General features: G+C 38.4%; 1 protein-coding gene across 4 annotated transcripts in view; it reads right to left on the bottom strand.

The window, feature by feature from the left end:
- Positions 1–14,466, bottom strand: part of LOC135676858 (probable LRR receptor-like serine/threonine-protein kinase At1g07650) — a 32,819-nt gene extending 18,353 nt beyond the window's left edge. The window contains exons 1-13 of one of the 4 annotated variants that reach the window (XM_065188508.1): positions 14,315–14,466; positions 12,568–12,727; positions 11,442–11,513; positions 11,282–11,350; positions 11,119–11,190; positions 10,967–11,038; positions 10,797–10,868; positions 10,640–10,714; positions 10,419–10,490; positions 10,233–10,301; positions 10,073–10,141; positions 756–827; positions 582–650 (exon numbers count right to left, since the gene is read on the bottom strand). In XM_065188508.1, coding sequence (XP_065044580.1) covers positions 582–650; positions 756–827; positions 10,073–10,141; positions 10,233–10,301; positions 10,419–10,490; positions 10,640–10,714; positions 10,797–10,868; positions 10,967–11,038; positions 11,119–11,190; positions 11,282–11,350; positions 11,442–11,513; positions 12,568–12,727; positions 14,315–14,408 — 1,037 coding nt within the window. In that variant the 5' untranslated portion in view covers positions 14,409–14,466. Of the gene's footprint in view, positions 1–581; positions 651–755; positions 828–10,072; positions 10,142–10,232; positions 10,302–10,418; positions 10,491–10,639; positions 10,715–10,796; positions 10,869–10,966; positions 11,039–11,118; positions 11,191–11,281; positions 11,351–11,441; positions 11,514–12,567; positions 12,728–12,943; positions 13,227–14,314 lie in introns of those variants that run through there. The other 3 variants (XM_065188510.1, XM_065188511.1, XM_065188509.1) reach the window with 3 other exon arrangements.
- Positions 14,467–15,383: the final 917 nt, after the last annotated feature.

Here is a 15,383-nt window from a genome sequence, read left to right as displayed (position 1 = left end):
TTGGACTACCGCTGCATGCAGCTAAAATAGTTTTGAATCAAAATCTGGATTTATCTTTCTCAGTAGAGTGGATCGGGTTGGAGTTGAATGTCTTCAATTGTTCTTAGTTCCTTGAAACTTAAACAAACCAAGGAACTTGAAGTGGAGATCAGAGCATATTGGTCTTCAGCTTAGGTCATGCAACCGAAACCACAGTGTGCAAGTCACATCAAACAGAAAAAAAAAACCGTCCTTAATGGCATATTTGGTAAGTCTCAGTTTGGGACTTTTCTTCAGTGGGGTTATCACAGCATGCCTATGATGTTTGAGTTGGGACTGTTACATGGGCAAACGGCTGCAGAACTCACTTCAAAGTGAAATATCAGAGCAAGATGCTTCAAGTTCCCATAAATGCCACAGGCCCACAATAATAATAATAATAATAATAATAATAATAATAATATTATTATTATTATTATTATTATTATTATTATTATTACAATATGAAGAATATGACAGTCAAAATGTGACAACATGCACACAGAAATTTCAATTTATATTATAAACTTATAATCTGAAATAAACATCAAAATTGATCGTACATGTGTTTTGGTTTTCCAGTAGATATCCAGTCAGGGACAGGGCCAGATAAATTATTGTTGTTCAGAAACCTGACAATAAAGTCGTAGTAGGTAATAAGTATCATGAAGGATGACTTCTACTACCAACAAATTGCGGTGATGAAATAACAAAAAGTATTTCAGTAGGTTACTTACATGGAGTCTGAGACTCTCAAGTTCTGAAATGTAGTTGGAATTGCACCCGATAGATAATTAAAACTAAGGTCCCTGATGAAAGAAACAGTCAGAGAAGTCATAGTTGAGTAACATCCAAGCGAGCGTATCTTTTTTGGAATATTAACAGTAAGAGAAGTCCTCAGTAATTGAAGTAGCAAAGCAAATGAGAAAATTGATAATCTTTGTACCACAATCAAGGACAGAGAGGAACCAATTTTTGGAATATTAAGATTCACCTATTATAAAAAATGGACTAGTATCGCATACATATTTGTGTATAGAATAAAAAAAGGCAATAGACATACCACTCAATATATTTTTGGTATTGAATACTTTACCAGGTGATACGCCACTACATTAACCTTGCTCAATAATTGCCTAGTAACAGAACGGATTGAGTGAAAATGCTCGATCCATGTGTTGAATGGCCATTGGATCAGCATATTGACGAGTACAGTCAAAACTGGATTCCATGATTCCATCTACCTTTCTAGAGAGCAAAAAATATTTAAGTATAATTATTTCATCCCTTATAAGTAATCAAACTAAATCCTACTTGTTTTTCTCTCCACATCCAATACTCCCATGCCCTCCTTTAGTTATCACTATTTTCTCTCTTTATATGATCAATTCCCTCTCAACTTATATACTTTCATCTAAATTTCCCAAAGTCCATTATGGTTTTAGAATAAATAACATATCCATTAAAAGATCAGGTAAATTTACATAAGGGAATATCTAAAACAAATAACAAGGAATTTCTCCATTGACCAAAACTTTTACTGAAGCAGAATAAACACCTAGTCTCTAAAAACATCTAGTGCAGTGAAGTTAACCACATAAATGGACTAAATTAAATTATCACTAAATATTTCTACTTTCATGACTCAATTATCATGCAGTTAGACCAGAATATGCTAACACCGAAAATTGTTAGTAAAAGGATGAAATTCCAAAATAATTGTTACACACTGCAAGATAACAAACCGCAAGACAAGTGACTACCACTTGGCAATCATTTTCAGAAGGAACCAAGTTAAAGTTACAAGCATGCAGCACAAAATCTTTTCATCATAGCTGCTGTTACAACCTTGGCTTAAGTTCAACATTAAACAATCCTATCCAACTCAATTGTTGAAATTAAAAAATGGGTTAGAGATGGCCCCAAAACTAATGCAAGCCCAGTCCAACTCAAACATGTATTCAATTAATAATGGTTTGCAGATATATATGTATGTATGTATATATATGTATGTATGTATATGTATGTATGTATATGTATGTATATATATGTACATATATATATATATACATATGTATATTTATATTTATATATGTATATATATATTTATATATGTATATATGTATTATGTATATCTATATATATATATATATATATATATATATATATATATATATATATATATATTTATATATTTATTTATTTATTTATTTATTTATTTATTTATGTTTGCATATATATACATATATATATATATATATACACATGGTATGCAGTACCGAATGGTACCGCCCGGTATGGGCAGTACATACCGGTCCGACGACATACCGATACGCGGATCGCCCAGTATCAGACGGAACGTGCTACAGTACTACAGTATTACACTGTAGCATTGCTACAGTGCTACGGTAAAGAAGAAAATATATAAAACCGCTCGGTACGCCCTGGTGTACCGCTCGGTACGCCCTGGTGTACCGCTCGGTACGCCCTGGTGTACCGCTCGGTACGCCCTGGTGTACCGCTCGGTACGCCCTGGTGTACCGCTCGGTACGCCCTGGTGTACCGCTCGGTACGCCCTGGTGTATCGCTCGGTACGCCCTGGTGTACCGCTCGGTTCGCCCTGGTGTACCGCTCGGTACGCCGATACTATACCGTACCGAACCAATCTCGAAACATCGGTACGGTACGGTATTGCATACCTTGTGTGTGTGTGTGTATGTATATACATGCATACATACATACATATATATAACATAGAAAATTATGCATTACCACTTTGTAGTTGCTGATTTAACCTCAAGATTTAGCAATGTATACAGCATGATCAATCTGACCAAGAGATCAACCCTATCTAAATTGGATTATGACAGGATTTAAAGAACCTCAGTCTGAGGTCAGCTTGATGGGATCACTCTTATATCCAGAATCATGATTTCAGTTCAGCATATTTATTCATGTTATTCTTGAATATTGTATCATTATCTGACATAATTTAGAGTATCAAAATTGGGATTTCAATCTCATCAATGTCATGCAATCAAATTTCTACAAACGCTCCTATTCTAGTATCCTTCAACGAGGTGGCATTTAAATTAACCTTCAACATGACCAACCGGATCTAGTTGCAATCATAATCACAGCCAAGTATGATAAACTATGATAAGATCTACTCGAAAGAAAATTCCATCTCATAAGTGATTCTTTCTACTGATATATTCGCTTCTATCAAGAGATTGATTGTACCATCTTTCTACTGATATATTAGCACATAACTCTTGGCCAAATAGTTACTCTAAACATCAACCCACTGCCCAAAAGACTCAACATGCTCTTGGCCAAAAAGCCCTTGGCATTGAAGTCTAAACTGTCTTCACCCAGTCACTATTCATGACCAGAAAGGAACTTCTTCCTCCTGTGCAGGCTGTTATAGTTTGTCGCTCTATCCAGGCCCTGTTAAGGTCATGGTTGCTAGAGCATCACTCTCCGACCAAGGATAGTCGAAGACTTGCTCTCTTGAACAATACACTCCTTATTATAGAAGTCCTTCAATGATTACAGGACACGCTATATTATCTAGTCATTGTTTTGATATATCTTCCTCACCTTAGTGACTTAAGCAAACAGGGAACCACATTGAAAACTTTCCTGACACCATTTAGACAGTGTTCATCGTGTAAGCTCTTGATCCTTAAAATACCTACCACTCCCCTTCCATTTATGCAGTCGGCAACATTAGGAAGGCCAAGTTTCCCAAAAAAAAACCTGCTTAACAAGGCACTAAATCTCATCTTATGTGAATAACTCTTCTCACGCCCCACTTAACATATATCCATACCTACATGTTTCATTCTAACTCATACTAGATGAGACCTTATATTAGTGAATGAGCAATATTTGAGTAGAAATATTTTTCCCTTCTTTGCAAACAGTCTCTTGAGATAGCAATCCAACTTGTTTTGACTTAATCTAGGTGAGCTTGAGCTTCACCGGTAATCCTAGTCGAGCTTGTAAATGATTTCGAGCTCAGCTTGGCTTTTCCAGGAGAGTTCAAGATCAGCTGAAGATTAGCCTCATCAGTAGTTTGTTTATCCTGTCAAATGAGTGGAGTTTGATCTTGTATATGGAATGAGCCGAGCTCAAGCTCAGATTATCAGAAACCTAGCTACAATTTCATAGAGGTAAAGAATTAATTTAGTAGGCATAATCTTTCAAGTAAATAAACAGAAATGAAATAAATAAGAAAAGCTAGAATAAAAACAACATCATTAATTATACTCAATACATATCTGAACTTCAAATACATATGATCCACTAACTATTATAGTATCATACTATGAAATATGCTCCATTGTGCATTCTCGGTGATCCTTCCACCATCACATGCATATATAGCTTGTACATCTATTTTTAATTGTTAAGTGAAGCAACAATCAACAGAAATAAGAGCTTAATCCATTTGTACAAAAAAGATATAAATTTTTCTTTTTAGGTTTGCAATTACTTAATCAATAATAACCACATGTCTATGTACAAGCCTTATTATTAGTTTATAAGGTTAGCGAGATTATAAAATAATTTTAATGACAACTATATGGATTTATCAACCAGGAATGATGATTTCAATCTAAACCTATGTTGTACTTACTTGATCCAGTTGGATTTAATTAACTCTGACAACGGACTGTCACGGACAAAACTGTAAACAGGGTTTTAATGTAATGATTATGTATGCCCATGCCTTTTGGTTTGTTCATGCGTTGCACAGCAAGTAGAGAGACGATCGAAGGCTTAACAGCCCCATTTTAGTTTAGTTTGGTGGTCGTTTTAGGTTTGTAAATAAAGGTTGTGCCATGTGGACACTTGGGAGAGATATTCGGCCTGTAATGGACCATTTTGAACCCTTTGTTGTGTAACCATTCAAAGCTTGTAAAGTCTGTTTGTAATTTGCATTGGCTATGAAGTGTTTTCTAAAATGTTTGCTTGTAGATCCCGAGTAAGGCGCTTTCTCTAACCCGTTTTCTCTTTTGTAGGTCCTAAGGGACCATGAGAGGTTTCGGGGAGGCTGACCTTTACGGATGGACACACAACGGTGTCGCACGACTTAGGCAAAACCAGCTAAGTCTGCGACAGATGGTTTCGGAGCGGGACAAGCACTCATAGAAACATTTGGCATGCAAACGTGGGGGACCTAGCGGGGCTGCATTAAGGGCAACCAGCACGCGCAACCGTTTAGGGGAAAATAGGCATGGAGATGTAGGGAAAAAGAGTCGCTCAGAGGAGCGGGCATCTAAGATTGACATTCAGAGGAATGGCCAACCCTTCGCGCAACAGGCACCACGAGGACAAGCAAGCTGGGAAGAATACGTAGCGCACAAAGGTTGAGATGACTGAGTTTGAGCTATGGCTCAACATTGGCAACCATACTTGATGGTGCTCAAGGTAAGCGAGGCGCTTGGTAAAGAATGAGACCATGTATAGTGGAATGGGTTGTTCAGCGACCGAAGGAGTTGTGCAAAGCTCACAGAGGTGAGGGGAATTGCTAACTCGAAGAATTTGGTACTCATGCAAAGGCTTGTATGCGAACGATGGAATGTTCGTAGCCATCCCAAGATGACTAAAACTCAGCACCCTAGAGCATTGAAACTTTCTATTCAGTATGAGAAGGATACGTCCGTAGGAGGCTGAAGTGTGCAGCGAGTTCAACATATTGCTAGGCCTTGAGGGGTGCAGCGGGGGCTGTATTGACATAGAGTCGCAATCTAGCAAGTGCATTTGCAGGAGGCAGAACAATGCACAGTTTGTTCAGCAAGGCGGAGTAGTCCAAGGGGATGGTGATCTCCGAAACTTTCAGAGAGAAGGAAGCGAAGAGAGAAGTTGCTCCAATGGGATAGACATCCAGAAGGGGTAAGTCCCGGCACTCCAGAGGGAGAACCATGTGTAACGAACCGCACATGTTGAGGAGTACCTTAAAAACAACTTCACAAAGCTCAACGGATCGAGCGAGCGGCGAGGAGTTGTCGCATGATCTCGCTTGAGATAATGCATTGGGGGGATGCATTGCGAGATCAAGTGGGGGAGCGATCCAAGGCAAAGCAAATAAAGGCACACTTGGAGTTGACATGGAGATCGGACTCAATGAAGGGCTGACCCGTGGAATGGTGGGCGTGAGGACCATCATCAACTCAATGCAAATCGAGGAGCGGAGCAACTTGGGTGTAACTTGGCGAAGTACCCAAGCCGTATGAAGGGAGCCGACATAGAAGATGGAATATGGAGCGGAGGCACAAAGCTTTCGTTAGATAGAGGTCAAAAACATGAACTCTTGTAGAGGCAAGAGCGGGATCATGTCGTTCCATGGGTCCCGTATTCTGATGGAGCGGGCTCATCCTGCATGGTGCCACAAACGAAGAGAGCTTCGAGGCATATGCACCTTACCTCAGAGAAGCATTTGACGGAGGAACTAAGGCGACTCAACTTACAGATGTGAAGTTGGGTTCAAAAGACCTTGGCACGGGGCAAGAGGACACGGAGGCAGGTACACTTGAAGAATATGCCACAGTGCTGCCATAAAGGAAGCGATGCACAGCGGATATTGTGCTGGTAAGGGCAGAGGCCCAAGATCCAGATAATGGTGTACCAATTTCTACGAAGTCGGTGGACTTCGGGAGCTACTAGGCGACGGACTGTCCTAGAGCAGTGTTTCGTCTAGGTGTGACCCGAGAGAAGGTGGACAAAGGTCGATTGTCAAATAAGCGAACACAATCGAAGGTGGAAAGGCTCTACGATGTGTTGGTAGAGGCCGAGGGATCACAATCCGAGTTCATCCCACAATGATCAGAATGCAATGGAGATGTCACCAGGAGGCGATACAGTGCAACGGATTGTGGTGGAACAGTTCGTGGCAATGCGAGACACACGAATATTGTCCCGTGAGGGACTATATCATACGGAGGTATGATCGGGAGCTACTGGAAGCTCCACTTCAGTGAACAACACAACGGCAAGAAGGGCTATGGATTCAAGGAGTGAAGGTCATGGTACCGCAGAGGCGAGTCTTCGAAGACTCGTGCATCAAATTTTGCATCAGATGAAAGCCTTGGTCATCAGCATATGGGGGATGTGTACTACCGAGGAAAAAGTTTGAATGCAAGTACCAGTGAGTCTCATAGGAGGGACCTGATCATGCAGAGGTATGATCGGAGCGGTTGTAGAGTTGGACTACTCCAGAGCTCATATTCGCTTAAGGAAGCCCGACAAGTCATAGAACAAGGCCGAGTAAGCGAACGTTGCTACCAAGGAAGCTAAGGAAAACAGAATCGATGCGAACCCTGCAACATGATGGCAGAGGCCATGCATGGGAGTTGCAGTCTGTCTTTCCATCGACCAAGGGGAACTGTTTGGAGAACATAGAGGTGTTGAAGCAGGGGGTTGAAAGGGGCGAGGAAGCGACGACAAATCCAGAGAGACTTAGCTACCCAAAATCAAGCATCGATTAGAATGAAGGTGGACTCGGAGGAGTGTCATAGTGCCACAAAGGCAGATTTACCGATCGTGAAGTAAGGGATGCAGATGTGAGGCGACGGATAATAGGGCCATGGGCATGGCAACGCCATGGTACCGCAGAGGCGGGACTTTCATGAAGTCATCAATCCCTTGCTCTCATGGAGGGAGAGTGCTTGGACGTGAAAAGCGCCGAGGAGGTGGTGCATGCGGAAGCAAACACCAAGTACCAAGACAAGGCTGAAGGGAAAAGGCAAAGGAACTTCGTAAGACCGGTGTCAACGAGCCTTTCATCAAGATAGCCGAAAGTAAAGAACTTCAGGTCATACAAGAGTGCATGACCAAGGAACGAAGTAGGCAGTACGCGGTGCTGTACCTTTGCTACTCTGTGGAGTAGGCGACAGGGTTGATGGAGAAGACGGTACAATCCCAGAGGTGACCAAAACTATTTAAGACTTACTCTAAGTTGGGGTGAAAACTTCCTGCATTCCAGAAGTTCGATGGCATTGAGAAGGTGAATCATAGTAGCTAACTCAACGCAAGGAGTGCAAACACTTCAAGTGCTTCAGAAGTGTGAGCAAAGAGCAAGCGAAGGCCAGTAACCAGCTCGATGCATGGAGTACAACCCTCAAGGAGGCGAGCGAAGTCAAGTAACCTTTGTCTTCTAAACTCTTAAGAGAATGGGCGAAATCGAGTACCCTAATTCTCTTATCTATCCAGCAGAGGAGCTCTGCACATGTTCAAAGACCCTTCGAAGAAACCAAATGGAAGACAATAGTTATCAAATCCTCACCAACGATAATCAGTGCTACTGAGAGTAGATTATCCGCTTCATTTCCCAACGGAATGCTAATCGAAAACGGAAGTGATGCGAACCAACTTGAAAGTGACATCTAAGTGAAAGAAAAGTCGATGGGCAAATTTTGTGGAGGAAGGACCCAAAAATTTCACAAGTTTACGAGGCGATGCTCATTTAAGCTCCAGCAAGCATCCACCTAGTTCAAGCAGCATGAGACATTTAAGAGACTCGCACATAATAAGGATGGTCTTTTCCTTCATCTGAAGGATCCGTATGAACCAACAGGGATCAACACAACTCTACCAACCCCACACTAGAGTCATAGTCATTGGCGAGTTGAAGCAGCATGGTGGATCAAAAGTTCGACTACACAACAACAGCAGCGGAGAGCAGCTGGAGCAGAAGATTGAAGACTCGACAAAAGCAAGGAGTTGCAGTATCGACAAAGGCTTCGACGAGGACGTTGAAGGAATAAGTGGGGGAGAATGTCACGGACAAAACTGTAAACAAAGTTTTTAATATAATGCTTATGTATGTTTGTGTCTTTTGGTTTGTTCATGCGTTGCACAGCATGTAGAGGGGCAGTTGAAGGCTTAACAGCCTCATTTTAGTTGGGTTTGGTAGTCGTTTTAGGCTTGTAAATAAAGGTTGTGTCATGTGGACACTTGAGAGAGATATTCGGTTTGTAGTAGACTATTTTGGACCCTTTGTTGTGCGACCGTTCAGAGCCTGTAAAGTCTGTTTGTAATTTGCATTGGCTATGAAGTATTTTCCGAAATGTTTACTTGTGGATCCCGAGTGAGGCGCTTTCTCTAACCCGTTTTCGTTTTTGTAGGTCTTAAGGGACCATGGGAGATTTCGAAGAGGCTGACCTTTGCGAACGGACACGCAACGATGCCGCACGACTTAGGCAAAACCAGCTAAGTCCCTAACAGGACAGGGCAGAGTTGCACATAACTTCTAAAATTTGAATTGGGCTAGGGATGGGATGATATCATTTCCCAATCCAAAGCCTTATCGCTCTATATAGAAATAGTTTCCTTTGTATTATTAAAATATATTTACACACATTCACATAATTTATTCTCATCAATCAGGATGAAGAACAACCAAGGTGGTAACTCTTTAACATAGTTCAGGGATGGTATTGTATTTTTTAACATGTGTTAGCGATGGGGTGGGAGCATGGTGGGATGGGAATGGTTGGGCAAAATCTGCCCCACCCTACCGTGCCTCATAGTCATCATTAGTACTGCCTTATGTAGATTCGCCACTTATAAGCTTATAAGTGAACTCGTTCACAAGTCTAGACATGAGTTTGCTCAAGTCTACAGGAATGCTTATTCACAATGTTATTAGTGAGTTAGCTCACAAACCTAAACGAGCCATGTTTTTGCCATGTTCATGAACAGTTTGAATCATTTGTAACCCCAGTCTAGATTGGTGTAACATTCAAATGTGCATTTAATTTTTTCCATCAAATGAACGAATTTATGATCCATGATCTATTCCAGTCCGAGTCCATCTACAATGTCCGATTCAAATCTTGATTGAGGGCAACTGTTAGAGATATTAATTCCCTATCCATATACAAGGAAGCAGGAATCAGGGAAACTGAGACAAGTATTGCCTTGCAAGTATTTTGAACTGCATCAGATACTGGTGCAATAGCAAGGCAACAATTGCAATATATTAAGTCCAAAAAAGGGTGAACCAAGTGTAATGCACAAAGATAGTCAACTTACAAGTACTTACAAGTACTTAAGATCAAAATTTCCAATATATTCAGGGATTCTTCCAGACAGTCCGCAATTTCTTAAAATCCTGTAACAAAAATCAAACCAAAAAGGTGACCCCTCTAAACTGATAATTTAAAATTATGAATTAATTAAACATTAGAGATCATTAAGCTCACAATGAGCGCCATTTTTTGGAGGCACTTAGCTGCGGAAAGCTCATGGTTCCATTTATATCACTGATCCGTCTGCAAGTAAAAACAGTTCCAACAAATAAGTCTGTCGCAATTTCAGGTCCCGAAATTACATAGTGGAAATGAACCCTAAATGTTACTCTGGATAATGGAGTCCTAAGTTTCACTCACAATTCAGTTAAATTCTTTAAAAACGCAATTCCAGAAGGACTTGGACCTTCAAAGCCACTTGCTTGCATCTCTCTACCATCCAAAGAAGGACAAATATTGGGTATCAATAATTCATGCATGGAAGATACCATCCGGAAAAAGAGATATCACATTTATATAAGAACTTCAAAATGTTTGATGACACATTGATACAAGAATTTCAAAATAAATGACTGACTTACAATCTGTAAAGATATGTCCAGTTTTGAAAAATCTGCTCTGGTATCTTTCCATTAAAGCGGTTATCATTGATCCTGCTGCAATGGTTTTTTTTTTTAATGAAATAGCCTACCAAGAAAAACTATAATATAATAGGATTTATAAAACTTTATTACATACAAGTCTTGTATCTTGTTGAGCTTTGCGAGATCCACAGGCAAGTTCCCAGAAAATGTATTTGAAGACAAGTGCCTGCAAAGCAAACCAGATATATCAAACAATCACAAAAGCTGATATTCAAAATTTGTATAACAAAGAAGAAAAACTAAATGCTTAAGAAAAGGTCTCACAATGTCTCTAAGTTGAGTAACTCCCCAAGTTCTTGAGGTAAATGTCCTGTAAACTGATTAGCTTCCAGATCTCTTCGTAAAAACAATCAAGCAAGTCATGAACCCAAATTATCATATTTTGACATAAACAAGTGGAAAAATGTTAAACCTACAGATTTTTCAAATTTGAAAGATTTCCAATCCATTGTGGAATTTCTCCAGAGAGGCGATTTCCCATTAGAGAACTGCAGAAATTCCATATCCAACCAGTTGATAGAAAACAGGGAAACCATTCTTTAGAAAATTTAATGGCAGAAAAGGAAAAGTCAAACTTACAGATTCATTAGAGGCAAAGTTGCCCACTCAACAGGTATTGTACCATTAAGGCAGTTTCGAGTAAAGTCTCTATTCAAGACAGCATAAATGCAGGTTAGTGATACGGAGAAAAGGCTTAATTGAACAAGTTCAACCATTTTGAAGATATAGAACAACCCACATTATTTTGAGATTGCGAAGCCGAGCCATTTCTGGTGGTAGAGTTCCTGAAAGATTCTGGGATTTGAGGATTCTGTAAATTCAAAGAATTCGTTAGGTGGTGCCGCCCATGACTTAAGTGGTGGGACCCATGGGATTAATTAAAAACTCCTAACCCTAATCTTACATGACTTAGATGGGAAAAACCTAAAAGGTGACCGTCATAGAGAAGAAAAGAGACTTTCATCTGGGAGAAAAAAGATTCGACTATTGGTCGAGAGAAATTGGTTCTGATTGTCATGATTTTTTGGTATGTTGATCTAGACACAATGCTCTCTGAATTGATCAAGGTAGATCTTTAAAATTTCTTCTTCTGCTTAGTCTTTTTTCCTAGTTTCTTGAAACTCATCTGAATGCCAGGTTTTATATGATATTGATATCCTCTTGTTAATATAGAGAGAGTGACATTGTAATCCCATTATTTTATAGTGGAAGATTGATCTGGTTTGGCCGTGATTTTTTTGTTCTTCTTCAAGTTGAAGGGTTTTTCCACATAAATCTTGTCTCGTGATTTGCTTAGGATTCTGTCACTAATCCGATTGACCTGCACTGTTAGATTATTTACAATATATTTGGTGTTAAACTATGTCTTATTTGATTCACATAAAAAGGAGAAAAAGAAGATTATGATGTTTGTCACTTTCGCAGATTCAGGACTCCATATCTAATCTTTTCCCAACAGAATTAACAACATGAATACTAATTAAAAATCAAGCAGCACCGGCAGTTCAAAACTCCATAAACAAAAGAAAATCATCCTAGACCAATTTCTAACTTAGTTATGATTGCAGACAGTCAAATAAATTCTTAGAAATGCACTCAGAATCTGCTAGCTTTTCTGCAGTAATACTATAGTTTTCAAGAAAAAGAAAAAAAATGTGTAATTAATTCAATGATCAATTTTGATCAATGGCCGCAAGAAACATGATCAACTTTAGTGTCAGCTATCCAAAATAAAATCTTAGTCATGGTGAAGTTAAAAATCAACAAAAGCATCAATTATTTAACAACTGCATAGAACAAGAAAAAAAACCTATGACGAGAGCAAAACCATTGTCCAACCAATCTCGGGTACTGGGGACCCTCACATTGTTGTGATATGGCAGACGGTGTTGTTGTTGTAGTTACAATTGCAAGTGACATTGTCATCCTTTCCGGTGATCCAGCTCGTTTCATTGTTACATGGGTCCACGTTGAAATCCCAGCCGGTTTTGCCCAAAGTCACCGCGATCTTCTTGAGCGCATCCACTAATCAAACCAGAGTAACACTTGGATCATTGAGCAATCAGAGAATCGGATAACTCCACCAAGAAATATCGATAGATAAAAAACACAAGGTGAACAAACATTCCGGAAATAACCCCCTAGATTAGGTAAAACCATCATAAATCTCATCAAGACGCAACGTAGTAATACAACCCAATAAGGAGGGAGTCAACGGAGAAAGAATCAAGAATCAATTACCGGATCACCTGAAACTCCAAAACATGGTTTGGTGATCGATTCCAAACCGGAGGTATCTTTTCCTTCTGCCTTCCCGCCGCAACCACGCCATCAAGCAATCGGTTTCGCACTCGGTAAATGTATAGACTTACTCCTGATGTTGATGGAGTCGTGGCGGATGAGCATCTCAATCCGGTCCGGAACATCTCAAACAGTAGGTAGGGTTTCGGAGACAGGCTTCGTCTCGTCGTCCCCTTCCGGCGACCGGAGGCGATTTAGGATTTTCTCTTCTAATGTTTCTTTCCCCTCCGCGAAATATATATATATATATATATATATATATATATATATATATATATATATATATATATATATATATATATATATATATTTGACACCTCTTTTTTTATTTTTCATACCTCCAGAAAAATACTATAAGTGTATAAAAAATAATTTATGCAACGATAACGCCGTAACGAACTTTGAATCCAATTCAAAATAATTTATCAAAGTTTCAAATAAAAATTATTATTAATCTAAGAATAAGACATATTTTTTTTAAGAGTAAATAACGAATCTTAAAACCTTATAATAACGTGACAAAAGTATTTGCCAATCAAACTAGTCAATACATTTTGCTCGCAATAAATTGACTTATATATTAGTTATATATTTTTCGAAAAGGTTACATAAAAAATATTATAGCTGACATCACAGAAGACCATTCACCCAATGGATGAAGCCTTTTCTTTTCTATTGATCCTCTCAAAAGCATTTTGAGGATCCAACGAAAGATGACGCTATGATAGGAAAATATAAAAATAGGCATCAATTAGAAGAAAAAAAATCTAAATTTATGGTTTTTCTTAAAATTTACCCTTAATATGTATTAATATCGTTGTAAGATCCAATATATTCATAGAGAATTGTACATTAAGACAACTCTTTATGATATCGCAGTTGTTACGTAAGCTAAATATCCAATATCTAAATTAGTTTATATTAAAGACAAAGAATTAAATTATATATATATATCAAATAATTGAAGGATAAAGCGGTTATCGATATCCCACATGGAGTGATAAGAAATATATGCATAGTATTAATACCTTATCATCCATCAATAAAAACTACAACATGATTCGTGACACAACAAATAAAATCAAATTTGCAGTGCTGTTTTTTATTTTTTATTTTGCTATTTAAATATTTTAATTCTAATTTGAAGTCAACTCTCAATCATGAACAAAAAATTTAATTTGATTCGAGTAATTCAATCTTGGATTAGATATACTTGAATTAGACTCGATCTATTAAAATTTAGTATATCAATAAATCATCAACGATAGTTTAGATAGAAAAAAAAGATGAAGAAGAAGAAGCTCGTTGTACCCTCATCATCCGGTAGACGAGTCTGATTGGATCCGATCGCGAGGAAGCAAAACAATGCGAGAACCAAAGAGGATGTAAGCAGCCTTCGACACATCTTTCTTTCCTTCTTCCTCCGCCTCCTTTGTTACGATTTGATCGGTCTAAGGAGAGACTATAAAATTTTATAGAAGAAAGCTGACTTATATACTTGTCTCTATATGACACATCAAATTCATCTATAACTGTAGCATTAATCAACTAATCAACCATGAGGATCATGAATTTGTGGAAGATCGCTCTGCATCGTTGCTACTGATATAAGAGTCAGCAAAAGGCAGCTTCCGGTCTCCAATCCTATTTGGAAACTATCAATCTCATAATATATCTGTAATTATTTTAAGAGATTGATAGTTTCCAAAGGCTGCCTTTTGCTGACTCTTGTATCATTAGTGTAGTGCCATTTTCCACAAATTTGATGATCCTCATGTCTCTAATGGTAACATCGATCCACATAAATATTAATTTTCTATGAGACATAATATTTTTGTGATTAACTTTCATCATCAATCTGATGTGTCCAAACCAACTTGATGAGAGCGAAATGTTTATCACGATTATTTTGACTTATGAGATTCTTGCAAACTAGTATGGAGAGTAATATGATTGTTTTCACTTATGAGGTTCTTACAAATTTGCATCGAGAATGTCATATGCTAATTGTAATGTTTAGGAAATCAATCATGGGTCATGATAAAGTTACAACTATTGTTCTTGTATTTATTATCAGTAAAATAAATTTTCTTGGTGATCATTTATTGAGATTGGGTTGTGAACGAAGATATGTTAGCTACCCAACTACTCCTAAGACTATTGAAAGGCTTTCGATGAAATTTTATAGATTATGAAACAGCCGCCGGCATATCTTTCTTCTTCTTCTTCTTCTTCTTCTTCTTCTTCTTCTTCTTCTTCTTCTTCTTCTTCTTCTATGAAATTTTATATCGTTTATGATGGGTAATGACATTGATGGCATTATCTTCTAATGGCAAGAAATCCCTCTATTTGTTCTTTTTGTTTTTCCTTCAAAATTCAC

Source organism: Musa acuminata, chromosome BXJ1-6 (genome assembly GCF_036884655.1).
Source record: "Musa acuminata AAA Group cultivar baxijiao chromosome BXJ1-6, Cavendish_Baxijiao_AAA, whole genome shotgun sequence".
NCBI classification, from domain to species: Eukaryota; Viridiplantae; Streptophyta; class Magnoliopsida; order Zingiberales; family Musaceae; genus Musa; species Musa acuminata.
This window is presented reverse-complemented; position numbering and strand designations above follow the sequence as displayed.